The sequence below is a fragment of the Palaemon carinicauda genome, chromosome 30 (genome assembly GCF_036898095.1).
Source record: "Palaemon carinicauda isolate YSFRI2023 chromosome 30, ASM3689809v2, whole genome shotgun sequence".
Taxonomy (NCBI): Eukaryota; Metazoa; Arthropoda; class Malacostraca; order Decapoda; family Palaemonidae; genus Palaemon; species Palaemon carinicauda.
In genome coordinates, this window is record NC_090754.1 from 67,596,136 (window position 1) to 67,623,887 (window position 27,752).

At 44.6% G+C, this 27,752-nt stretch overlaps 1 protein-coding gene across 1 annotated transcript; it reads right to left on the reverse strand.

Annotated features, from left to right (window-relative positions):
• Positions 1–575: 575 nt before the first annotated feature.
• Positions 576–26,253, reverse strand: LOC137623249 (zinc finger protein OZF-like). Its single transcript, XM_068353996.1, has 2 exons — positions 26,089–26,253; positions 576–2,434 (listed from the first exon to the last, which is right to left on the reverse strand). Exon 2 carries the CDS (start codon positions 1,947–1,949, stop codon positions 750–752), a length of 1,200 nt encoding a protein of 399 aa, XP_068210097.1. The 5' UTR covers positions 1,950–2,434; positions 26,089–26,253; the 3' UTR covers positions 576–749.
• Between the last annotated feature and the right edge of the window lie 1,499 nt (positions 26,254–27,752).

The following is a 27,752-nucleotide window of genomic DNA, read 5'->3' on the forward strand; positions in this document are numbered from 1 at the left end:
ATAAAGTACACATCAACACATAAGTTAATCAAACAAATATTCACTAACTCATCTTCAAGTGTGCAAAAACAAGAGAACAAAAGTAGGACCATAAAATGTAGATGCATATCATCCATATATAAATATGGTTTGATAAATGTCAATTTTAAGCCTTGAAGCATAAAACTTTTACAGTAGCATTAACATAAGTACAGTTTAAAATCCTAAAAATTTAAATATTGCATTTGAATGTGATTATAACTATTCCATTAATGAACCAATTTCAATACCACAAGTAAACAAAGGGAGTCACTGTGTTGGTAGTAAGTTACAATTTAAAATTAACTCAAAAGTCCTCCCCTTTTTCTCTTTATGTAACATGCTTAATAAAAAGACATCAGCTAACCAAGATATTACAAATAACTTTAGGCAGTGAACATTAAGAATCTCCCACCAAATCAATTCTTGAATATAATTTTCCTACAGTTAACTGAAAGTACAGATAAATTTTCTTAAATACACGAGGTGTAGCATTTTCAATTGACTATTAATTCAACAATAAAAACAGGAAGCAATTATATTTAAAAAAAATGACATTTCACATTAAACTTTTATTGACGAATAGGTAAAACTGAACGATCTACCCTTTCATAAGTAAAATCAATCAGCAATGAAGAAAAACCATCATATACTGTATATTTATATTATACATTCACAATTTTAGGGATATATCAGACCTCAAAGTAAGAAATACAAACTGGATAGACAAGCTATACTAAAGGGTCGAGCACAACACCTGACGAATTTAAATTTTCCTCGTCCTCTTTTTCAGCGATGATTACTTCTTCAACTTCAATCACCACATCTTCATTAATAACCATCACATCTTCTCTTTTATCTCTTTCAACACCTTGTTTCCACTTCTTATTGGCTACATACCCTGCCTGATCATGATACGGTCCTCTTTCCTCCAACATGAAAACTTTTCGCTTATTGTTCAATTTATTTGGTGAACAATCGTTCTTAATATACAGCGTAATTTTTTCTTGACTTTCTACTGCCTCACATAACACTTTAGTGCCCTCCTCAGCTTCACTGTAATTATCATGTTTTACTTCATGTTTGGCTAACAAAGTCTTGTTGGAAAAGGCAATACCACACACCTTACAACTGTAGAGTACCGTCTCTGCATGCATCAACATGTGATTCAGAACACTTTTATGAGAGTTCAGTTGTTTCCCACATGAAGAGCAGGTGTACTGCTTTTCAACAATATTGCCTTCTGTACCTTCTACAGAGCTCTTTTCAACAATGCTATCTGGTAAAACCTCTATAGGGTTTATGTACTCCCTTATGCTACTGACACTAATATTGTTTTCATGGCTACTATGTATTATTTCATCACAATGCTTCCTTTTCTTGTGATTCCCAAGGACCTTCTTGCTACGGAAAACTTTACCACAGTCAATGCATTTGTACTGCAATTCATCCTTGTGCTGACGAAAATGCCTTGCCAAGGCAGTCTTACTTTCAAAGTTCTCGCTGCATATTTCGCAAGTAAAGGTTGGTTTCTCACCCGAGTGTATCAGATGTACGTGAATTTTCAGACACTCTTTTTTTCCAAACTTTTTCTTGCAAATATTGCATTTAAAGGCTTTATCAGCTTCATCCACTTGCAAATTATGCAACTGCATATGTTTCTTAAGACTAGATTTTGTGGATAGTTTTTTACCACATAATGTGCAAGATAAGTCCTGAGAATTATGTTCGTCCTCACTTTCTGCTTCCAGATGTTTGCGCATGTGATTTTTAAGCTCAATACTGTTCCTCATGAAAACCTCACCACACCAACCACACTTATAAGGGGCTTCCCTGTTGTGAAGGACTGTGTGAGCCTTGAAAGTCACATTTAAAGAGAAATCCTTCCCACAGATAGTACAATGGAAAGGTTTTTTATTTTGGTCACCCATGATCAATGTTATATTTGAGAGATTTGCCAAAATTCAGAACCTCTATTCTAAATCTGCCTCAGTCCATTACTTTCCTACCTTAATTACCTATTTCAACTAAATGCTTAGTAACATCATCATATAACCTGTTGAATTACCCAAGCATGCACAAACAAATAAGAAAATCAAACTAACAGTTTGTTTTGTGCAACAACCTGAGGACTTGCATATCATATATAATTAACACTGTAGTCATAAATTAAAAGCCTATTACAGTACTGTAATTCAATTTAAATAATGTACAGTACCTGTACTGTATTTTATAAGAATTTCAATAGACAAAGGAAAGTTCAAACTCTATATTATTTGGTAACTGCAGCATCTAGAAGTGGTAACAAACAGCCTGCAGTATCTCTCTTTGAAAAAGCGACAACTGTTTTAATTCACATTTTTCTCCAAACGTTGATGTCTACAATGACTGGCAGTATGTCAGGTAGTAAAATTACCTGTAAAAGAAAAAAAAAAACAATCATATAGCAGTGGTAGGATATGAATGATGAACATTTCTCCAATGTAATTACAACACAAAAAATTCTACAGTTCCTATTTCTAAAATTTTCAGGATTTTTATAGTTTTAAAATTAATAGGTGTAACTTTTTATAAGGATGCATATTATATAGTAGAATAATCTCTCTCATATTCTTACTAACACATCCAAAGGCATGCAGACAAGGGCGAATAACCTTAGCTAGCTTTGGTTACCTAAAAATTATGGCCTAACAAAGACAAGTATATGAAATCATACTCTAGGTTAATAGTAAAATAACGAGGTGTTAGCAATAACAGGTAGTTAGTAACTGGAGGCTGACCCTTCTGCCAGTCGGTACACTGAAAATTCACTTTGACAGCGTTTTGGATTTTTGAGGGGACGGTGAAAGCAGGAAGTTAAATTAAATGACTCTTGTTTGTGGTTAGAAAAATGTTATTTTCATTAGTAAAATAAATTTTTGAATATACTTACCCGATGATCATATAGCTGTCAGCTCTGCTGCCCGACAGAAAAACCTACGGGCGGAATACGCCAGCGATCGCTATACAGGTGGGGGTGTACATCAACAGCGCCATCTGTCGAGTAGGTACTCAAGTACTCTATGTCAACACAGAACCAATTTTCTCCTCGGTCCACTGGGTCTCTATTGGGGAGGAAGGGTGGGTCCTTTAATTTATGATCATCGGGTAAGTATATTCAAAAATTTATTTTACTAATGAAAATAACATTTTTCAATATTAAACTTACCCGATGATCATACAGCTGATTCACACCCAGGGGGGTGGGTAGAGACCAGCATATATGTTAACATTAAGAGCTAAGTATTCCGTATTTCATTTTAGCAGTTATTCAAAATAACAAACATAAAATTAATAAGTACCTGGTAAGGAAGTCAACTTGAACAATTACTCTGCCTTTTTAAGTACGTCTTCCTTACTGAGCCTCGCGATCCTCACAGGATGCTGAGCGACTCCTAGGAGCTGAAGTATGAAGGGCTGCAACCCATACTAAAGGACCTCATCACAACCTCTAATCTAGGCGCATCTCAAGAAAGAATTTGACCACCCGCCAAATCAACCAGGATGCGAAAGGCTTCTTAGCCTTCCGGACAACCCAAAAAAACAACAATAAAAAGCATTTCAAGAGAAAGATTAAAAAAGGTTATGGGATTATGGGAATGTAGTGGCTGAGCCCTCACCCACTACTGCACTCGCTGCTACGAATGGTCCCAGGGTGTAGCAGTTCTCGTAAAGAGACTGGACATCTTTAAGGTAAAATGATGCGAACACTGACTTGCTTCTCCAATAGGTTGCATCCATTACACTCTGCAGAGATCTGTTTTGTTTGAAGGCCACTGAAGTTGTGACAGCTCTAACTTCATGTGTCCTTACCTTCAGCAAAGCATGGTCCTCCTCATTCAGATGGGAATGAGCTTTTCGAATTAAAAGTCTGATATAATAAGAAACTGCATTCTTCGACATTGGTAAAGAAGGTTTCTTAATGGCACACCATAAAGCTTCTGATTGTCCACGTAATGGCTTAGTCCGTTTCAAATAGTACTTAAGAGCTCTTACTGGGCATAGTACTCTTTCTTGTTCATTTCCAACCAAACTAGCAAGGCTTGGAATTTCGAACGATTTGGGCCAAGGACGAGAAGGAAGTTCGTTTTTGGCTAAAAAACCAAGCTGTAAGGAACATGTAGCCGTTTCAGATGTAAATCCAATGTTCCTGCTGAAGGCGTGTATCTCACTGACTCTTTTAGCTGTTGCTAAGCAGACGAGGAAAAGTGTTTTCAAAGTGAGATCTTTAAAAGAGGCTGATTGAAGTGGCTCGAACCTTGCTGACATAAGGAATCTTAGTACCACGTCTAAGTTCCAACCTGGTGTGGCCAACCGACGCTCCTTCGAGGTCTCAAAAGACTTAAGGAGGTCCTGTAGATCTTTGTTGTTGGAAAGATCTAAGCCTCTGTGACGGAAGACTGCTGCCAACATGCTTCTGTAACCCTTGATCGTGGGAGCTGAAAGGGATCTTTCCTTCCATAGGTATAACAGGAAGTCAGCTATCTGAGTTACAGAGGTACTGGTTGAGGATACTGATTTGGACTTGCACCAACTTCGGAAGACTTCCCACTTCGACTGGTAGACCTTGAGAGTGGATGTCCTCCTAGCTCTAGCAATCGCTCTGGCTGCCTCCTTCGAAAAGCCTCTAGCTCTCGAGAGTCTTTCGATAGTCTGAAGGCAGTCAGACAAAGAGCGTGGAGGCTTGGGTGTACCTTCTTTACATGCGGCTGACGCAGAAGGTCCACTCTTAGAGGAAGTGTTCTGGGAACGTCTACTAGCCATTGCAGTACCTCGGTGAACAATTCTCTCGCGGGCCAGAGGGGAGCAACCAACGTCAACCTTGTCCCTTCGTGAGAGGCGAACTTCTGCAGTACTCTGTTGACAATCTTGAACGGGGGGAATGCATAAAGGTCTAGATGGGACCAATCCAGAAGGAAGGCATCTATGTGAACTGCTGCTGGGTCCGGAATCGGTGAACAATAATTTGGGAGCCTCTTGGTCATCGAGGTTGCGAACAGATCTATGGTGGGTTGGCCCCACAATGCCCATAGTTTGTTGCATACATTCTTGTGAAGGGTCCACTCTGTTGGGATGATTTGACCCTTCCGGCTGAGGCGGTCTGCCATGACATTCATGTCACCTTGAATGAACCTCGTTACAAGGGATATGTTTCGATCTCGTACAACTTCATCGAATGAGTCCCTCCTTGCTTGGAGATGTACGCCAGGGCTGTGGTGTTGTCGGAGTTCACCTCCACCACCTTGCCTAGAAGGAGGGACTTGAAGCTTCTCAAGGCCAGATGAACTGCCAGTAGCTCCTTGCAGTTGATGTGTAACTCGCTTTGAACCGCATTCCACGTGCCCGAGCATTCCCGACCGTCCAACGTCGCACCCCAGCCCGTGTCCGATGCGTCCGAGAAGAGAAGGTGGTCGGGGGTCTGAACAGCCAGTGGCAGACCCTCCCTGAGGAGAATGTTGTTCTTCCACCAAGTCAGTGACGACTTCATCTTCTCGGAAATAGGAACCGAGACCGCTTCTAGCGTCTTGTCCTTTCTCCAGTGAGCAGTTAAGTGAAATTGAAGGGGGCGAAGGTGGAGTCTCCCTAACGCGATGAACTGGTCCAGTGATGAAAGCGTCCCTATCAGACTCATCCACTGTCTGACTGAACATCGGTCCTTCTTCAGCATGGACTGGATGCATTCTTGGGCTTGACTGATTCTGGGGGCCGACGGAAAAGCCCGAAAAGCTTGACTCTGAATCTCCATTCCTAGGTAAACTATAGTTTGTGATGGGACGAGTTAGGACTTTTCTATATTGACCAGGAGACCCAATTCCTTGGTCAGATCTAGAGTCCACTGTAGATTCTCCAGACAGCGACGACTTGACGCAGCTTTTAAAAGCCAGTCGTCCAAATAGAGGGAGGCTCTGATGTTTGCTAAATGCAGGAATTTGGCAATATTCCTCATCAGTTTGGTAAAAACTAGAGGTGCCGTGCTTAGGCCAAAGCACAGGGCTTGGAACTGGTATACAACCTTCCCGAAAACGAACCTTAGAAAAGGTTGGGAATCTGGGTGGATGGGGACGTGAAAGTAAGCGTCCTTTAGGTCTAATGAGACCATCCAGTCTTCCTTCCTGACCGATGCTAGAACCGACTTTGTTGTCTCCATGGTGAACGTCTGCTTTGTGACAAACACATTCAGAGAACTGACGTCTAGCACCGGTCTCCACCCTCCTGTCTTCTTCGGCACTAAGAAGAGGCGGTTGTAGAAGCCCGGGGATTGATGGTCCCGAACTATGACTACCGCTCCCTTTTGTAGTAAGAGAGACACCTCTTGCTGTAAAGCTAGCCTCTTGTCCTCCTCTCTGTACCTGGGAGAGAGGTTGATGGGAGTCGTTGCTAGAGAGGGCTTGCGCAAGAATGGAATCTTGTACCCCTCCCTGAGTAACTTCACAGACTGTACATCTGCGCCCCTGTTCTCCCAGGCCTGCCAGTAGTTCTTGAGCCTGGCTCCCACTGCTGTCTGAAGAAGGTGGCAGTCAGACTCTGCCTCTAGAGGACTTGGAACCCTTCTTCTTGCTCCCACGTTGACTTCCGGCATGAGCACCTCCTCTGCTGGAGGCTCTGCCACGAAAGGGCGGAATGAACCTTGACGCTGGAGTGTCCATCCTGGGTCTAGGTACGGAGGGCAAAGGGGTGACTTTGCGTGCGGATGACGCTACCAGGTCATGGGTGTCTTTCTGGATCAAGGAGGCAGCAATCTCCTTGATCAACTCTTCAGGGAAGAGACACTTCGAGAGTGGAGCAAACATAAGCTCCGACTTTTGACATGGGGTGACTCCAGACGACAAGAAGGAGCAAAGGTGATCTCGCTTCTTGAGGACCCCAGACACGAAAGAAGCCGCAAGCTCACTAGAACCATCCCGAATGGCTTTGTCCATGCAGGACATGATGAGCATGGAAGTTTCCTTATCAGAAGGGGAGGTCTTCCTGCTCAATGCTCCCAAACACCAGTCCAAGAAGTTAAAGACTTCGAAAGCGCGGAAAACTCCCTTCATAAGATGGTCCATGTCCGAAGGAGTCCAGCAAATCTTGGAGCGTCTCATAGCCAGCCTGCGGGGAGAGTCTACCAGACTTGAGAAGTCGCCCTGGGCAGAGGCAGGAACTCCCAAGCCGAGAACTTCTCCCGTGGCATACCAGACGCTAGATCTGGAAGCAAGCTTGACCGGGGGAAACATGAAGGATGTCTTCCCAAGTTGCTTCTTGGACTGCAACCACTCTCCCAGTACCCTTAAAGCTCTCTTGGACGAGCGAGCGAGTACGAGCTTCGTAAAGGCAGGAGCTGCTGACTGCATGCCTAAAGCGAACTCAGAGGGAGGCGAGCGTGGTGCTGCAGACACAAACTGGTCTGGATATAAATCCTTAAAGAGCGCAAGCACTTTCCTAAAGTCTAAGGAGGGAGGCGTGGTCTTGGGTTCTTCGATGTCCGAGTGTTGTCCGCCAAGATGTGCAGCTTCGTCATCATCAGAGATACCATCGTCTGAATGTTGAGGAGGAAGAGGCAACGGAGTGGGCTGGACGGCTGAGTCCGGCAGCACGGGTGCATGCGTAGCTGCACTGGATCCAACATCATGCCACTGTTGGTCAGTCTGAGAACTGGCAACAACCAAAGCTGAGTGGGTGCGCAAAGAGTCTACTCCCGACTGTGGAAGGATAGCGGAGACCACCGTGGGTTGCGGAGGCTGACGCACCGCGTCAAAACACGGCAGCCTAACTCCACCCTCCTGTTGTTGTGGTAGCTCACGCACGGCAATGGAGTGCTCCGTGCGTCTGTGAACGTCAGCATGCGTCTGGCAGGGTCGACTGCGCATGGGTGGAGGAGCTCTCACAGCCGGAGTGTGGGAGCAGGCAGCCTCAGCGTCAGCTGGGCGCACAACCGTGGAAGGTTGTAGGCTAACGGGTGCAGCGTCAACCTTCTCCGCAGCCGGAGTGTGGGAGCAGGCAGCCTCAGCGTCTGCTGGGCGCACAACCGTGGCAGGTTGTAGGCTAACGGGTGCAGCGTCAACCTTCTCCGCACGAAACTCCTGCATAACCGCAGCTAACTGAGTCTGCATAGACTGCAGTAAAGACCACTTAGGGTCTACAAAAGCGGCAACAGACGGAGTTACTGTCCGTTGTGACTGAGGGTCTAAAACAGCGGGTGCGGCAACAGACGGAGTTACTGCCTGTTGCGGTACCACTTTGCCTCTCTTGGGAGGTGTGCAGTCGTCGGAGGACTGCAGCGAGTCCGAACTGACCCAGTGGCTACACCTGGGCCGTTGGACTAGCTCGGAAGGGACCTTACGTTTAAGAGGCCGTGAGACCTTGGTCCATCGTTTCTGTCGAGAAACCTCTTTCGCAGACGAGGAATGAATGGGCTCACTCGTCTTCTTGTGGGTGGGACGATCTCGGTAAGATACGTCCGAAACCACGGAGGGTACGTCTGTACGCTGATTAAAGCCTGTCGAACCCTTTGGTCGTACGACATTGCTTCTCCCCTGGGCTTGGGAGCTTGCAAGAGGTCCCGGACTGGGAGGACGACAGGCACGAACAGACGCACCCTCATGCGTAACACTGACACTTTTCACTGCACTGACACTCACTTCACTTCCCACTGCACTTTTACCTTTCAACTCTCTGACGTCAGCCATGAGTTGATTGCGGTCATTCGCCAATGACTCGACTCTCTCACCTAGAGCCTGAATGGCACGTATCATATCCGCCATTGAAGGTTGATGAGAGCTAGCAGGGGGATCGGGTGCAACCACTACAGGGGAAGGAATAGGTTGAGGGGCATGGGGAGAGGAAAAATCAATTGAGCGAGACGAACTCCTCCTGATCCTATCCTTCTCTAGCCTACGTGCATATTTCAGGAATTCTTGAAACCCGAATTCCGAAAGCCCAGCGCATTCCTCACATCGATCTTCCAATTGACAGGCTTTACCCCTACAATTGGAACAGACGGTGTGCGGATCGATAGAGGCCTTCGGAAGACGCCTTGAACAGTCCCTAGCGCTACATTTCCTGTACTTGGGGACTTGAGAAGGGTCAGACATCTTGAATTAGTCAAAGGGGGGAATTCAAAATCTATCCAAGTCGTCAACAAATAATCCAAATCCAAAAAAGAATGCAAGGAAGTATTGAAGATAACTTCTGCACAGCGATAGCTAATAACCAGAAATGAATACTTCACCAAATAACGTGAAAATCAATCCAGAAAACAAGAGCGTATTCAGTAGGTCTTGCCGGTGACACGACAGAGAGAAAATTGGTTCTGTGTTGACATAGAGTACTTGAGTACCTACTCGACAGATGGCGCTGTTGATGTACACCCCCACCTGTATAGCGATCGCTGGCGTATTCCGCCCGTAGGTTTTTCTGTCGGGCAGCAGAGCTGACAGCTATATGATCATCGGGTAAGTTTAATATTGAAAAACACTGTTTATCTGCGTCTACAATATGATACTATGAAACTAGTTTTATGATTTACGAAATATGACAAACTTATAACAGAGTTTGTATTTTTCCTAACATACAAACCCGAATTCTTTACAATAGGAGATATTCTAGCACGAGCTGGAAAATACGGCAGAAAACCTTAACAACGTCGTTAACGACCGGGCCAGTAGTTATCCCCCTGTTGGGGGTGGGGGACTGCCGGCCGGCAGCTACTGAGTATCTTCAATCGGATTCTAGCTAGGACTATATTAGGGGGCGGTGACGGAGGGAAGATTTGAGTAAAGAATTCGGGTTTGTATGTTAGGAAAAATACAAAGTCCGTTATAAGTTTGTCAATTGTTCCTACACTAAATACAAACCCTCACTCTTTACTATAGGAGACTTAGTCTTGAGGTCAGGGTGGACGAAGGGTTCTCTATTCCTAGAGAAGATAGTCCTCAGACTAGACTCTATTAATGAACAATCTCCCATTAACTTTCTTTGTAGATCCCCAAATCCAGCATGACTGAAGGTTTGTAAATACGTAGAAACCAAAGTTTCAGCATGAAGAGGGTCGGGAACAAAACCAGGACCCTTTCATACAAAGGGTTCCCCTGACCTTGAAAAGGGGAACCCTCGTGACTACGAGTATAACTTATACCCTGTGATAGGAGTCAGATGAGTTTCATACCTTATTTCCATTGATGAGTCCAGCCGAAACTGGTCACAGACTAGGATACCCAGATGGGAGGAAGAAGAGAGAGCAAAAGATAGATGGATGTTCTTCTAAAACCTAGTGTAAATCAGAATCCTCGAACAATGGCTACTGTTCCCTGAAAGGGCGTAAAGGTAGTTACAGCACCTGCGGACCTGCCACAATAGGTCCTATAGAAAAGGTGTTTAGAGACCTATGTGTCACATCTGATAAATAGCGAGAGGTGAATGTAGATTGGCACTTCCAGACTCCAGCTCTTGAGACTTGGGAGACTGAAAAATGTTATTTTCATTAGTAAAATAAATTTTTGAATATACTTACCCGATGATCATGTAGCTGTCAACTCTGTTGCCCGACAGAAATCTACGGTCGGGATACGCCAGCGATCGCTATACAGGTGGGGGTGTACACAACAGCGCCATCTGTGAGTAGGTACTCAAGTACTTCTTGTCAACAAGAACTCAATTTTCTCCTCGGTCCACTGGTTCTCTATGGGGAGGAAGGGCGGGTCCTTAAATTCATGATCATCGGGTAAGTATATTCAAAAATTTATTTTACTAATGAAAATAACATTTTTCAATATTAATCTTACCCGATGATCATGTAGCTGATTCACACCCAGGGTGGTGGGTGGAGACCAGCATACATGTTAACAAAGAAGCTAAGTATCCCGAATCTTATTTTAGCCGTTATTCAAAATAACAAACATAAAATAAATAAGTACCTGGTAAGGAAGTCAACTTGAACCATTACTCTGCCTTTTTAAGTACGTCTTCCTTACTGAGCCTAGCGATCCTCTTAGGATGCTGAGCGACTCCTAGGTGCTGAAGTATGAAGGGCTGCAACCCATACTAAAGGACCTCATCACAACCTCTAATCTAGGCGCTTCTCAAGAAAGAATTTGACCACCCGCCAAATCAACCAGGATGCGGAAGGCTTCTTAGCCTTCCGGACAACCCAGAAATATTTCAAGAGAAAGATTAAAAAGGTTCTGGAATTAGGGAATTGTAGTGGTGGAGCCCCCACCACTACTGCACTCGTTGCTACGAATGGTCCCAGAGTTTAGCAGTTCTCGTAAAGAGACTGGACATTCTTAAGATAAAAGACGCGAACACTGATTAGCTTTTCCAAAAGGTTGCGTCGAAAATATTTTGCAGAGATCTATTTTATTAAAAGGTCACGGAAGTTGTGATAGCTCTAACTTCGTGTGTCCTTACCTTCAGCCAAGCTTGGTCTTCCTCATTCAGAAGGGAATGAGCTTCTCGTATTAACAGTCTGAAAATAATAGGATAAAGAATTCTCTGACATAGGCAAAGATGAATTCTTAACTGAACACCATAAAGCTTCAGACGGGCCTCGTAAAGGTTTTTAAAATAGAACTTAAGAGCTCTTACAGGACATAATACTCTTTCTAGTTCATTTCCAACCAAACGATAAGTTTGGAATAACGAACGATATTGGTCAAGGCCGAGAAGGCAGCTCGTATTTGGCTAGAAAACCAAGATGTAGAACATGTAGCCGTTTCGGATGAAAATCCGATGTTCTTGCTGAAGGCATGAATCTCACTGACTCTTTTAGCTGTGGTTAAGCATATCAGGAAAAGAGTCTTAAAGGGGAGATCTTTCAGGGAGGCTGATTGAAGTGGTTCGAACCTGTCTAACATAAGGAATCTTAGAACCACGTCTAAATTCCAACCAGGTGTAACCAAACGACGCTCCTTCGTGGTCTCAAAAGACTTAAGGAGGTCCTGTAGATCTTTATTGTTGGAAAGATCTAAGCCTCTGTGACGGAAGACTGATGCCAACATGCTTCTGTAACCCTTGAAAGTGGGAGCTGAAAGAGATCGCTCTTTCCTCAGATATAAGAGGAAGTCAGCTATATGAGTTATAGAGGTACTGGTCGAGGATACGGATACTGACTTGCACCAGTTTAGGAAGATTTCCCACTTCGATTGGTAGACTCTAAGGGTGGATGTTCTCCTTGCTCTAACAATCGCTCTGGTTGCCTCCTTCGAAAAACCTCTAGTTCTCGAGAGTCTTTCGATACTCTGAAGGCAGTGAGACGAAGAGCGTGGAGGCCTTGGAGTACCTTCTTACGCGTGGCAGACGTAGCAGGTCCACCCTTAGGGGAAGAGTTCTGGGAACGTCTACTAGCCATCGAAGTACCTCGGTAAGTTATTCTCTCGCGGGCCAGAGGGAAACAACTAGTGTCAACTTTGTCCCATCGTGAGAGGCGAACTTCTGCAGTACCTTGTTGACAATCTAGAACGGAGGGAATGCATATAGATCTAGATGAGACTAATCTAGTAGAAAGGCATCTAAAAGAACCACTGCTGGGTCCGGGATAGGTGAGCAAAGTATTGAGAGCCTCTTGGACATCGAGGTTGCGAAGAGATCTATGGTTGGCTGGCCCCAGGTGACCCAAAGTCTCTTGCATACATCTCTGTGGAGGGTCCAATATGTTGGAATTATTGTCCCTTCCTACTGAGACAAACTGCTAAGACATTCAAGTTGCCTTGGAAGAAATTGATACTAGTGAAAAGTCTAGACCTGTTGAACAGGAGAGGAGGTCACTAGCGAACTCGCACCATGTCAGAGAGTAGGTCCCTCCTTGCTAGGAGATGAACATCAAAGCAGGGAGTTGTCCGTGTTGACCTCCATTACTTTGTCTTGAAGGAGAGACCTGAAGCTTTTCCAGGTCAGACGTACTGCCAGAAGCTTCTTGCAGTTAAAATGCATTGTCCTTTGACTCGAGTTCCATAATCCCGAGCATTCCCTACCGCCTAAGGTCGCACCCCAGCCTACATCCGATGCGTCTGAGAAGAGAACGTGGTTGGGAGTCTGAACAGTCAGGGGAAGACCCTATAAAAGGTTGATAAAGTCCTTTCCTCAGGTTAGACCAGACTTATCTTCCGGAAACCGGGATCGAGACCGCTTCTAGTGTCTTGTCCTTTTCCAGTGAAGAGCTAGATGAAACCGAAGAGGACGGAGGTGTAGTCTTCCAAGTGACACCAATTGAACCACGGATGACAGTGTCCTAACCAGACTCATCCACAGCCTGACAGGGCCGTATTCCTTCTTCAGCATCTTCTGGATGGATAGCAGGGCTGGGAATTGATCTTCTTGTTCAGCCATGTTCTCATCAGAGGGTTCCTCATCCGAAACTGATGAGGAAACGGCAACGGAGTGGGCAACGTCTGACTCGCTGAATCCGGTCGCACTGGTGGATGCGTGACGGAGCCGGACACAAGATCATGGTACAGCTGCACAGTCTGTGAACTGTCAACCATGGGGATGCGAGGAAGTACAGCGACAACCCGAAACTGTCTAGACTGTCTGGGTAGTACAGACAACCCCTTATCGGGTTGCTGAGGTTGCCGCACTGCGTCACAACAAGTCACCTCTGCTGGTTGTTGAACGTCTTCCCTGTGACACACTGAACGTCCACAACCACCTCCGAGAGTAGCTTAACGTCAACGTGCGACTGGCAACCCACACTGGGTCGCACCGGTGGAGGAACCATCTCAACTGGCGGACGTGAGTAGGATACCTCAGCGTCAACAGGGCGTACAACCAACCGGTAGGAAGGTCGTTGGCAAGAAGGTTCTTCTCCGTAAAAAATCCTCTATCAAGGACTAAGCTTGGACTGCATGTCTTGCAACAAAGCCCAAGGTCTATGGGAGCAGGTGTGGCAACAGACGGGGTTAGCGACTGAAGCGGAACCATTTACCCTCCCTGGAAGCATGTTATGCTTAAATTAAAGTCCATAGGAGGCTAAGCAGCTTAAGGCTCCTCTCCAAATGACAGAGTCCTCAAGGGAATATCAGAAGGAGGGAGAACAGCACTTTCTCATCTACAGGAACCATATCCGAGAAAAGCTAGGTTCTCTCAGTGAGGGTTTCACTGGTGCAAAAGCAGCAGACCAGAAGGCAACGTTATGAAACTGCTTGACAGTCTGTGAACTGTCAAAAACTGAACTGTCAACCACAACAGGAGCGTGAGGACATACAGCACTGGTGTATAAGTAGCAGACCAGAAGGCAACGTCATGTAACTGTTTGACAGTCTGTGAGTTGGCAACAACCAATGTTGTGTGGGGAAGCCTCAACTCCTGACTGACTAGTTAGCTGCGGGCGAGTGGCGGTAACCACAGTGTGTTGCGGAGGCTGACACTCCGTGTCAAAACACGGCAGCTTGTGGTAGCTCACGCACGGCAACGGAGTGCTCTGTGTGTGGGAGTCATCATACATCTGGCAGGGTTGACTGTGCATGGGTGGAGGAGCTCTCACAACAAGAGTGTGAGAGCAGGAAGCCATGCCGGGCGCACAACCGTGGGAGGTGTAGGCCCACGGGTGCATCGTCAACCTTCTCCGCAGTCGGAGTGTGGGAGCTGGCAACAACAAAAGCAGAGTGCTGGTGCGTGGGAGGGGCTGCGGTGGGTTGCGGAGCATGCTGAATGGTATGCGGAGCATGCTGTATGGTATGCGGAGCATGCCGCATGGGTTGCGGAGAATGCCGCATAGAGCTGGAACCCGGCAGCTCTACAGCACCTTCCCACTGCTGATGCGGTAGCTCACGCATGTCAACGGAAGGTGCAGCAAGAACATGCGTCTGGCAGGGTGGACTGCGCATCGGAGGTGGAGCTCTCACAGGTGGAGTGTGGGAGCAGGCAGCCGCAGTATCTGCTGAGCGCACAACCTCGGCGGGTTGTAGGTTAACAGGTGCATTGTCAACCTTCCAGCACGATACTCCTGCATGAAGGAGCAAGCTGAGACTGTATAGTCTGCAGCATGGACCACTAGGGTCTATGAAAGACAACAACAAACGGAGCTACTGTCCGTTGTGACTGAGGGTCTAAAACAGCTGGTGCGGCAACAGACGGAGTTACTGCCTGTTGCGGTACCACCTTGCCTCTCTTGGGAGGTGTGCAGTTGTTGTACTGCAGCGAGTCCGAACTGACCCAGTGGCTACACCTAGGCCGTTGGACTTGCGCGGAAGGGACCGACTTGCACTTAAAAGCTGCAAGATTTGGTCCATGGTTTCTGCGAGAAACCTCTTCCGCAGACGAGGAATAAATGGGCTCTCTCGTCTTTGTGTGGGTGGGGTGATCACGTCGGCAACGTGTGTAGATACACCCGAAACCACGGAGGGAAACGTCTGTTCGTCAATCAAGACCTGTGGAACCCATAAGTCCTTCGACATTACTTCTCCCCTGGGCTTGGGAGCTTGTAAGAGGTATCGGACTAGGTGAACAACTGGCACGAACAGACGAACCCTCGAACGCAACACTGTAACACTTTGCGCATATCACTTTATCACTTTTGATTTTCTGTTTGCACTTATTTCACTGAACTCGAAACTTTAAGTGATTTGTACCTGAAACATGCAATCCTATCCTTCATTAAAAGGTAGTAATTGCGAAAACAGTTTTACAATGTAACAGAAAAACATAATGAAAGATAAAGAATTCAGTGGCTGGAAAAGAGACTAAACACTAGATCAAATAAACTACGTTTAAAATCTCTCACCGCATAAAGCCTGGGAACAAGAATAAAACTCTAGAAACGTTTTACCTTCTTCCCCTATAGCGACTAGGGAGAAGAGTAAAAAACGAGAACAACGTTTATTCTCCTCTCTCTCCCTCCGTCTCTATCTCTCTCTCTCTCTCTCTTGACTTAGAACCTGAGAGATGAGCCCAATTATATATCGTTAAAACATATTATTTGTTAAAGGAAAAAAACTGAAAGGTTTCCCAAATAAAAAGTTCCTTTATTAGAATTAAAACCATTTAAGCTAAGAAAGAATGAACGAAACGCTAGAATCGGTTTACTCTTACTGCAACGTGAAACCGTGAAATACTCTCTCTCTATCGTAACGATAGAGCGCATGTTGAACGTTCTGAACGTCAACAACTGCGGAGACAAAACTAAACGTTAGTTCATCTTTGAAAACAGTACGAGACTATCAAAGAAATTCTTTCAAAAACATTAAAATTAAAATAGCATAAATTCTTAACAGGAAATACGATATGACGGGCTCAATGTTAATTAACTTCGGTTCCAAGTAAGGACCGCCTACTATTAGGAAAGGTCGCATATAAACAAACATAAAAATTAAGTTTTATAAGTTTATAATAAATGGAAAGTTAATCGAAGAGGCCTATAAATGGCGGAGAGATATAAACTAAATCTATAACTTTGTTAAGCAAAATTACCAAAAACCTAAACACACTTCCGTCTAAGGGAAGGGTCGGTCATAAAAAGTGAAAGAGTCTATACTCTCTTCGACACCAACACTTCCGTCTAAGGGAAGGGTCGGCCATTTAAAAGTGAAAGAGAGTCCATACTCTCTTCGTCACCATAATTAAATCTATCCAAAACGAGTTCAAGCTTTGAAATGAAGATAAAACCCCTGCATAGCGAAAGCTCAAAACTGGAATAGTGTACTTCACCAAAAAGTTGTGAAAACAAATCCAGTTAGGGACGGCGTATTAGTAGGTCTTGCCGGTGGCACGACAGAGGAAAAATTGAGTTCTTGTTGACAAGAAGTACTTGAGTACCTACTCACAGATGGCGCTGTTGTGTACACCCCCACCTGTATAGCGATCGCTGGCGTATCCCGACCGTAGATTTCTGTCGGGCAACAGAGTTGACAGCTACATGATCATCGGGTAAGATTAATATTGAAAAATTCTTCTTAAACGCCAGCGAGGCAGCCACTCCCCTAACTTGATGGCCTTTGGGTTGAGCTGCCTCAGAGTCTCCGTGAATGGCTCTCGCAATAATTTTCTTGAGCCAGAAAGAGATGGTGTTGCAAGAGATTCTCTTCTTAACCTTGTTGGTACTGAGGAAGAGATGACGGAAGCGTGGTCTGAAAGGTCTGGTGCGCTTCAGGTATTTCCTTAGCGCCCTGACTGGGCACAGTAGCAATTGGTCAGTATCCTGAGTCACCCTATTTAGGCTGGAAAATTGAAATTCTCTAAACCTCTCATCGGCAGATGAAGGATTCTGGGTTTTGGCCACAAAGCTTGGCACAAAGTTGAGAGAGACTTTCCCCCATCCTCTAGTATGGGTGACTTCGTAGGATAGACCGTGAAGTTCACTAACCCTTTTTGCCGAGGCCAGAGCTACTAGGAAGACGGTCTTAAGGGTGAGGAAGAAATCAGATGCCTTATTTAAGGGCTCATATGGAGGCCCCTTTAAGGAGCGTAAGACCAGGGACACGTCCCAAGGTGGTGGTCTAATCTCCACTGGGGGGCAAGATCTCTCAAAACCTCGAATCAACAAGGTGATATCTTCTGAGGTGGAAAGGTCAACTCCTCTCAGCCTGCAGATGAGGGTTAAGGCTGAACGATAGCCCTTAATTTCCGAGAATGAAAGGAGTTTCTCCTCCCTGAGGTAAACTAGGAAGTCTGCCACTAAAGGAAGAGAGGGATCGAGTGGAGACACACCTCGCCTTCTACTCCAAGCTGCAAACACTCACCATTTTGCTTGGTAGAGGTTTGTGGAAGATTGGCGCAGGTGCCTCGACATGTGTTCAGCCACCTTTCCTGAAAAGCCTTTGCTTCTGAGGAGAGACTGGACAGCCTCCAGGCGTGAAGTTTCAGGATGTGGATCCTCCCGGGGGGGATACCACTGTGTGGCTGTGTCAACAGATGGGGTTCCGGAGGCAGGAGCCTTGGCACTTGAACCAGCAGGGAAAGGAGATCTGCGTACCACTCTCTGCTTGGCCAAGCCGGAGCTATCAGAGTTAGCTTGCAGTTCTGAGAGATCCTGATTTTGTTGATCACCTTTCTGAGCAGGCAAAAGGGAGGGAAGGCATACACATCCAGGTTGTCTCAGGAGTATTGGAGGGCATCCTGGATCGCTGCCTGATGGTCTGGAACTGGGGACCCTTAGCGGGGAAGCTTCGCATTCAGAGAGATGGCAAACAGATCTATTGTGGGTAAACCCCACAAAGCTATTACTTTCTTCGCTACTCGAGGGTCCAAAGACCATTCTCCACTCAGCACGTGGTGATGCCTGCTCAGCAGATCCGCCACGATGTTTCTCCGGCCCGGAATAAACCTGGCTGAAAGAGAAATGTTGTGGCTTTCTGCCCACTGGCAGATCTGGACTGCTAACAGACAGAGGTCTCTTGCCAGAGTACCCCCTTGTTTGTTGATGTACGAGACGGCTGTGGAGTTGTCGCTCATCAGAACCACCTCTCGTCCGAGTAGATCTTCTACAAAGAATTTTAGGTATTTCCAGGCAGCTAATAATTCTAGGTGGTTTATATGGAGAGACTTCTCTATCAGAGACCAAACTCCTGATGCTAATTTGGGGCCTATGTGGGAACCCCATCCCCGTAGCGACGCGTCCGAAAAGAGTTTTAACTTCGGACTCGGGTTTTGGAGGGGAATGCCCTTTTGGGTGTTCTGTCTGGTCGACCACCAATGAAGATCTTGTAGCACCAGACTTGGGACCTCCACTGCCAAAAATGGGGAATCTGACTTTTGAGACCAATGGGTCTTCAGATGCTATTGGAGACTTCTGAATCTCGATGTCCCGCCTGGAACTAGTTTCTCCAGAGAGGCAAGATGGCCCAGAAGACACTGCCATGACTTGGCTGAAGGTGGTAGTGGAGACAAGAGATGGGTGATGGACTGATCCAGTCTCCGAAGCCTGTCTTCTGACGGAAACACTCTCCCTGCCTGGGTGTTGATGGACATACCCAGATAGTTCAAGACTTGGGTCGGGGTTAAGCAAGACTTTTCTGCGTTTACAAGGATCCCCAGATCCTTGCAAAGACTCAGAAGTCTTCTCAGATGATCCAGAGCTAGCTGATTGGACGAGGCCAGGAGTAGCCAATCGTCCAGTTATCTTAGCAGACGAATTCCATGCTTGTGCGCCCACGAAGATACGAGTTCGAAGATCTTCGCAAAGACCTGTGGGGCGGTCGAGAGGCCGAAGCACAGGACTTTGAACTCAAAGATTCGACCCTGAGCCAGGAAGCGTAGGAATTTCCGAGATGTGCGATGGATTGGCACTTGGAAATAAGCATCTCTCAAGTCTACGGATGCCATGAAGTCTCCTGGGCGTACTACTTGGGTGACGGAAGCCGCTGTCTCCATTTTGAATGGAGTCTGCTTCACGAACTGGTTCGAGTCGAAAGATCTATTACTGGTCTCCAACCTCCCGAGGCTTTCTCTACCAGAAAGAGGCGACTGAAAAACCCCGGGGAAGAGTCGGAGACCTCTTGAATGGCGTCTTTTAGAAGCATGCTCTGTATCTCCCAAGCTAGGGCTTGCTGTTTCCCGGGATCCTGAGGGACCTGGGAGGACGAGATCGGGGGAGGAATTAGAGGAGGAGGAGAGTCTATGAAGGGAAAGCGGTATCCCCAACGAAGCACCCTTATGGTCCATTGCATGGCCCCCATAGCTTTCCACCTCCTCTAACTCCCCTGCAGGCACCCCCCTCTGCCTTTAGCCTTAGGAGGAGCCAACTTTCCTCTGCTCATAGGTTTGGGTGTAAACGAGGGGCGGCCAAGGATCTTGGCTGGCAGTGAAGTTGCGATTGTTGCCTTGGGTTGTGGAGTTGGCTACTGTTGCATTGGACGAAAAGAGGCAGCCTTTTGCATTGCAGTGTCCTGCGTCTCCTTCCTCCAAGTCTCTAAGGTAGAGGAGACTGCTTGTCTAGAGAAGAGGAGAGGTTGTAGAAGATCAGAGTTCCTCAAATCAGATTTCTCAGATTTACCGATGCTCCTATGCAGTCTGGAGTCTACCGATTCCCTCCTTTTGAGAATCCAGTTGCCTCACATCGTTGCAGCCGTAGCAGTTAGAAAGTCCATTGTCTTGGCCCCAGCAGCCAGGACTTCCTGCAGAGACTGCATGGAATTTTGGTTTGAAAGGTCCTCGTGACTTGCAAGGTAGCCCACTGTGCCAGACCATATGTCAAACCAGGAAAGTGCCTCTAGAAGAGACATTGACACTGCTTCCATTGTCGAAGCTTCTGCTGCGGTAAAGGAGACTGGAAGGGAAGAGTCTCTCTCTGAAGAGCAGCCAGGTATAAGCCTTGCTGTGAGGGGATCTAGTGTCAGAGGTGAAGGGTTGGCGTCTCTGACCTTGTAAAAGCGCCTTTGCCTCAAAAAAGGAAACTACAGTACAGCAATTTATTATTATTATTATTATTATTATTACTATCCAAGCTACAACCCTAGTTGGAAAAGCAAGATGCTATAAGCCCAGGGGCTCCAACAGGGAAAAATAGCCCAGTGAGGAAAGGAAATAAGGAAATAAATAAATGAAGAGAACAAATTAACAATAAATCATTCTAAAACAAGAAACAACGTCAAAACAGACATGTCATATAATAAACTATCAACAACATCAAAAACAAATATGTCATAAATAAACTATAAAAAGACTATGTCCGCCTGGTCAACAAAAAAGCATTTGCTCCAACTTTGAACTTTTGAAGTTCTACTGATTCAACCACCCGATTAGGAAGATCATTCCACAACTTGGTCACAGCTGGAATAAAACTTCTAGAGTACTGCGTAGTATTGAGCCTCGTGATGGAGAAGGACTGGCTATTAGAATTAACTGCCTGCCTAGTATTACGAACAGGATAGAATTGTCCAGGGAGATCTGAATGTAAAGGATGGTCAGAGTTGTGAAAAATCTTATGCAACATGCATAATGAACTAATTGAACGACGGTGCCAGAGATTAATATCTAGATCAGGAATAAGAAATTTAATAGACCGTAAGTTTCTGTCCAACAAATTAAGATGAGATTCAGCAGCTGAAGACCAGACAGGAGAACAATACTCAAAACAAGGTAGAATGAAAGAATTAAAACACTTCTTCAGAATAGATTGATCACCGAAAATCTTGAAAGACTTTCTCAATAAGCCTATTTTTTGTGAAATTGAAGAAGACACAGACCTTATATGTTTCTCAAAAGTAAATTTACTGTCAAGAATCACACCTAAAATTTTGAAAGAGTCATACATATTTAAAGAAACATTATCAATACTGAGATCCGGATGTTGAGGAGCCACCGTCCTTGACCTACTTACAATCATACTTTGAGTTTTGTTAGGATTCAACTTCATACCCCATAATTTGCACCATGCACTAATTCTAGCTAAATCTCTATTAAGGGATTCACCAACCCTAGATCTACATTCAGGGGATGGAATTGATGCAAAGAGAGTAGCATCATCTGCATATGCAACAAGCTTGTTTTCTAGGCCAAACCACATGTCATGTGTATATAGTATAAAAAGTAATGGGCCAAGAACACTACCCTGTGGAACACCGGATATCACATTCCTATAATCACTATGGTGCCCATCAACAACAACTCTTTGAGATCTATTACTTAAAAAATCAATAATAATGCTAAGAAACGACCCACCCACTCCCAACTGTTTCAGTTTGAAAACAAGGGCCTCATGATTAACACGGTCAAAGGCAGCACTAAAATCAAGGCCAATCATACGAACTTCCCGACCACAATCAAGGGATTTCTGTACAGCATTGGAGATTTTAAGAAGGGCATCACATGCTCCAAGGCCTTTACGAAAACCAAATTGCAAACTAGGGAGTAGATGATTACCTTCAGCAAACCTATTAAGACGTTTTGCCAGAACACGTTCAAAAACTTTAGATAATATGGGAGTTATGGAAATTGGGCGGTAATCAGTGGAACTCATTTCCCCCGAGACCGCCTGCGAGACCTTCCTCAGACGGTCTGCAGTGTGAATAGACCAGGGAAGTTAGATTCTGGTCTTGGGGTTTGGTGGAGGACGACATAGTCTGTCTAAAGCTGGAGCGTCGGTATGACAAGGCGACAGGTGTAAATCTCAGAGACCTGAGATATTACACATCGTTCTTAGAGCCCTCAGACAGGCAGACTCTAAATCTTTTGGTGGTTGTTCCTCCGAGGAATCCTCAGGTCGCGCTAATTCCTCGTGAGGGAGGGTGGTCGAAGCCCGAATGTCTGAAGGTAACAGCGAAGTAACATACTCCATTGCCGACAATCCAGAGGAAGGCTGAGCGCTGGTTGATGGCACCGCGCACGCAAGTTCCTGCCTAGAAGTTGAAGGTTTAGGCGAAGGCGACCGAATTAACGGTACTGTCTCAATAAGAGAATGCTTTGATTGGCGGTCTGGCCTTTCTCCTCTGTTCTCAGCCAAAGAGGAGAAGGGCTGAACCCCTGCGTCTTCTCCCTAAGTTCTCGCAAAGCCCATATTTCGTAATTCATTAGAAAGTACGGGAATGGGTGTTGTTCTGTCTAAAACGCGAGGGCACGATGAATGACCTCGCGCGGATATGTCTGGAGATTTGCGCGCTCGGAAGTTTGACGTACGGGAGTGCTCTCTCTCTGATGATACTAAGCGATGGCGAGAAGTGTTCTCTCTCGCTTCCCCAGCGCGAACTGAGCTCCTCGCGAAGAAATGTGAAGGAGAGGAATTGCGCTCAGAGTGTTCTCTTTCCTTGGTTGCGCTCTGGGCACGATCAGATTTAACCTCGCCCCAACGGGAGAGCTTATTGCGCTTGAGAGAACTCTCGTGAAGAAGAGCGCAAACGTCTTGTAGAGCTCTTCTTCTTATAGCACCTAGATGATTACCCGCGAGAGGAAGACGATCGCAAATCAGAGCGATAGCGCGAGGAAGTATTCCTCTTATGTTTGTGACGAGAGCGCTTATCGCTTCTTGGCGAGACATTTCGTGAAGAGATAGAAGGCGAGGAAGAACGAGAACGATGACGTCTCTTCCTATGTCGCCTCTCTCTCCGATGAGAACGTCTTGGCAAAGGAGACTCGCTCTCCTTCTCCTCTTCTCTCTCTCTCTCTCTCCTATCCTCTAAGGAGGACGAAGACGAGGAGGAGGAGGAGGAGAAGGAGGAGGTATCACGATGATCCCACTTGCGACATTGTTTTGTAGTAATGCAAGCGAGGAGTGAAGTAGGCTCCGCAGGGGCTGACGTTATTACCTCCGCAGGGGCTGACGTTATTACCTCCGCAGGGGCTGACGTTATTACCTACGCAGGGGCTGACGTTATTACCTCCGCAGGGGCTGACGTTATTACCTCCGCTGACACTTCAGCGGGCGCCGATTGAGCTGACGGGAAATCGGCGAGGTCCGGAACTCCCGAGGGTTCCAAAACAGAAGGGACCTGAGGTAAAATTGTGCCTGCGAGGAACTGGTCAACACTTCCACCGAAGGAGAACCAGGAAGTCCAAGAGCAGGCCATACCGCTTGCACGTTATCTGGAATAGAAGCAGTAATAGAATTATTTCCAATGACTGAAGAAACTATCCCATTGGAGGGGGGGGGGACTTGATTTGCCTGCCCCGGGAAATGGGTGTTAAGTCAATGGTGCCGCTCTTCCTTGATTTCCCTCCGGAGGAAGGAAGCAAGGAAGAGTCTGAAGGAAGATATCGAGAGGTTGAAGAAGAGGCCCGAGACTTCTTACCTTTTGACGGCGAACCTGGAGGTAACGAATCCTTCTTGGATTTCTTCTTCTTCCTTTTCATGAACTTATCCCACTGCGTAGGCGACCATTCCTTACATACTTGGCAGGGGGAGCCTTCAGCACACCTATGACCTCTGCATGAAGGGTATAGGGAATGAGGATCCACCTCCGGTGGTGACATAAATGTGCCACAAGTTTTCGGGGGAATCCCGGGACACTTTCTCATATTAGAGGACATCACATCTATTTAAAGAGTAAAAGAAAAAGTTAATGAAAAAAAAAAACACAATTAAAGAAAGGCTAGTCTGCCAGTCAAACAAAAGCCGGAGCAGCGGTGTTACCACTGCGACGGCTAGAATTCGATTGGAGGTACTCAGTAGCTGCCGGCCGGCAGTCCCCCACCCCCAACAGGGGGATAACTACCGGCCCGGTCGTTAACAACCTTGTTAAGGTTTTCTGCCGTATTTTCCAGCTCGCGCTAGAATATCTCCTATAGTAAAGAATGAGGTTTTGTATTTAGTGTAGGAACAAATTATGATTTACAGTAATGTTACTTTGCTAGGAGTGAAGCTGGTTGGAAAGCAAACACAGGGTTGAGACAATCTTTTGGATACAGCAGCCTAAGGGGAGGTTTGTGGCAGGATGTAGCACCTGCCACTCACTGTAATTAAGTAAGGATACGCCTCCTAAGTTAGATTAGGTGGGGAAACCTTCAGTTAGTGGTGCTCTTGGGTTAGTGGTTTTTTGGGTGTATGTATAATGATGGCCATGCCCCATAACTCCCTTATTTTGGTAAATATATGTTACTTTAATTTCTAGCCAAATACATACGGTAATTCATATATTTTCCCTACTTGCTACCTTGATTATTGGGGCAAACCACCCACCCGTTTATGAATTTTTGGACCTTATTATATAAAGAAAATTATGGGGACAACAGTGGGAAACTGTTTTTTTGAGTGGAGAAATGCCAAAAACCAGTGATTTGCAGCAATAATAATGGAAAAAAATGCAAAATAAACACAAGATAACCTGTTGGAAAAATACTGTATATGGTTCATGTATGTGGATGAAAATAAAAGTATCACAATTCTCTTTGAATCACTTCACATCCTTCTAATGGTTTTTGCTCAGCCATGTCTCGCTTCGCTCCCTAATAAATATAACCTCACAGCTCCTATGTTCTGGCAAGCGGTACATAGATGTGCTGTGCACACCAGCACGCTGGGTCACTATTTCGGGGATATTTTTTACTTTCACATGAGCAATAAAAGCTATACACTGAATAGGGAGAGTTTTCATCATAACCAATTGCCGACAATGATTAAATTATATTAAATTACAAAATAGATTGTACTTCCCTCTTGGAGATGTCTTTAAGTGATGGCAGAGAAGTTGAAACTGAAGGGGAGGGTGAAAAAAAAAAAAAAAGGCTATTGTAGAACATCCAGGAACTTGTGTATAAATACCTAGAAGCTTGTAATAGGTTATGATAACTTCAAACAAAAAAACAAAACAGCTTTCAAAAACAAACGCAAGCAACGCATGCGCAATGCCAGTAAGTCACCATCAGTCTCCCAAAATGTAAACAAACAATCTAGTTAGAGTGAGAAATACTTCATATGTTAATCAACCGAAACGTAAGTTATTAGGCTCCAGACCATTAAACACAGAGAAAAATGCCAAACTAGACAGCACTCGTACATTTCTAGTAAAATAATAGTTATGGACGTAACAACATTTTGAACAGAAAAAAAAGTGTTTTTCCTGTAGAAAATAATGTACTTTTACTGAATTTGAACTTTATTTCAACAGCAAATAATTTGAAAACCCATTAACACAGTTTAAGAACAGGGATATTTTTTTTGCTCCACCGAGCGCTGGCTGAAAAGGAAAATCTTCAAGCTCCTATGTACTGGTAAGCGGTACATGCTGAGCTGTGCATGCTAACCCCATTGATTATTATTTCTTAGATAATTAAGCTTTCATTTGCAGTGAAGATAAGTGTCATTTTCGAAGAAAACGGATATTTTTCTATTTTAAGGACCTGTCTTTAACTAGAAAAGCCATTTCCGTCCGTAACTATATTAACACACCATTTTCTAGAGCGAATTCTAGTTTCGCTAATAATTGAAGTATCATTTATTAACCCATAGCTCACAGGTTACATCAGGTTAGGTTAGGTGGGGAAGTTTATGTTAGGTGGTACTCTATGCATCAGTTAGGTCTTCTCCATTGTTATAAAATAGCTCTTAGTTTTTCAGTCATAACTTTCAGAATTCTAAAACTTCTAAAATTAGAAAATTTGCACAGCTAAGGCTAACTACAGAAGTTGATACAATAATACCGACGTACCTTAGGGCTACGCTACTCTAGTAATCACATATAGTTTTCATACCTTTATTTGCTTATATTAGGTGGACCATGGTCAGTTATCAGAATCTATTCCATATAAAATGCGAATAGAATTTGGTAGGAGACGAATCATCAGCTGTGAAAGAAGACTTTGGACTAGAGTTGTTTTGGTGATGAACTAAATCTCTTTTGTTTTGTTTTCAACGCCTACCATAGAGACTTTCAAACTAGATCTTCTTCCCTTTCTATTATTATTATTATTATTATTATTATTATTATTATTATTATTATTATTATTATTATTATTATTATTATTACTTGCTAAGCTACAAACCTAATTGGAAAAGCAGGATGCTATAAGCCCAGGGGCTCCAAAAGAGAAAATAGCTCAGTGAGGAGAGGAAACAAAGAAAAATAAAATATTTTAAGAAGAGCAACAAGATTAAAATAAATATCACTTATACAAACTATAAAAAAAACTTTGATAAAACAAGAGGAAGATAGATAATATAGAATAGTGTGCCTGAGTGTACCCTCAAGCATGAGAACTCTAACCCAAGACAGTGGAAGACCATGGTACAGAGGCTATGGCACTACCCAAGACTAGAGAATAATGGTTTGATTTCGGAGTGTCCTTCTCTTAGAAGATCTGTTTACCATAGGTAAAGAGTCTCTTCTACTCTTGCAAAGAGAAAAGTGGCCACTGAACAATTACAGTGCAGAAAGAATTTTATGGTAATCTCAGTGTTGTCAGGTGTATGAGGACAGAAGAGAATGTATAAAGAATAGGCCAGACTATTCGGTGTATGAGTGTAGGCAAAAGGAAAATGAACCGTAACCAGAGAAAAGTATCCAATGTAGCCTACTACTGTCTGGCCAGTCAAAAGACCCCATAACTCTCTAGCGGTAGTATCTCAACGGGTGGCTAGAAGATTATCTTCCACGGATTCTGTAATTAAACTGTCTCAAATAAATGTATAATTTTTCCCAAAGATAATTCAAGATATAATGCATGAAATATTTTTTTCTTAATAAACTGGTAAATATGTTTCGACTCGTTCCAGTATAAACACCTTGGCATGTTTTGTAACAATTTGTTGTTATTTTTATATCTATATAAATCTCTTCACTCTTCAATATAATAACCAAACAATTCTATCTTTAAATCATATTATTCATATGAATATTAATTTTCACGTATCGAATTCTCTTTACACTTAGGACAATTATATTTCACATGATTATGAAGTTTCTTTTTTCATGAAATATTCAAAATGGAACAGATTTAACACGATTTGTCATGTGCACCATCTCCCCCCTTTCTTTCAAAAGCTTAAATATCACACAGCATTCTTGGAGTTTTATTATCACCCGTTGAGATGCTATTGCTAGGGTTATGGGGGTCGTTTTACTGGCCAGACAGTACTACATTGGGTCCTTCTCTCTGGTTACGGTTCATTTTCCCTCTGCCTAACACACCGAATAGTCTGGACTAGTCGTTGCATATTCTCTCCTGTCTTCATACACCTGACAACACTGAGATTACCAAACAATTCTTCTTCACCCAAGGGGTTACTGCACTATAATTGTTCAGTGGCCACTTTCTTCTTGATGAGGGTAGAAAAGACTCCTTAGCTATGATAAGCAGCTCTTCTAAGAGAAGGACACTCCAAAATCAAACCATTGTTCTCTACTCTTGGGTGGTTC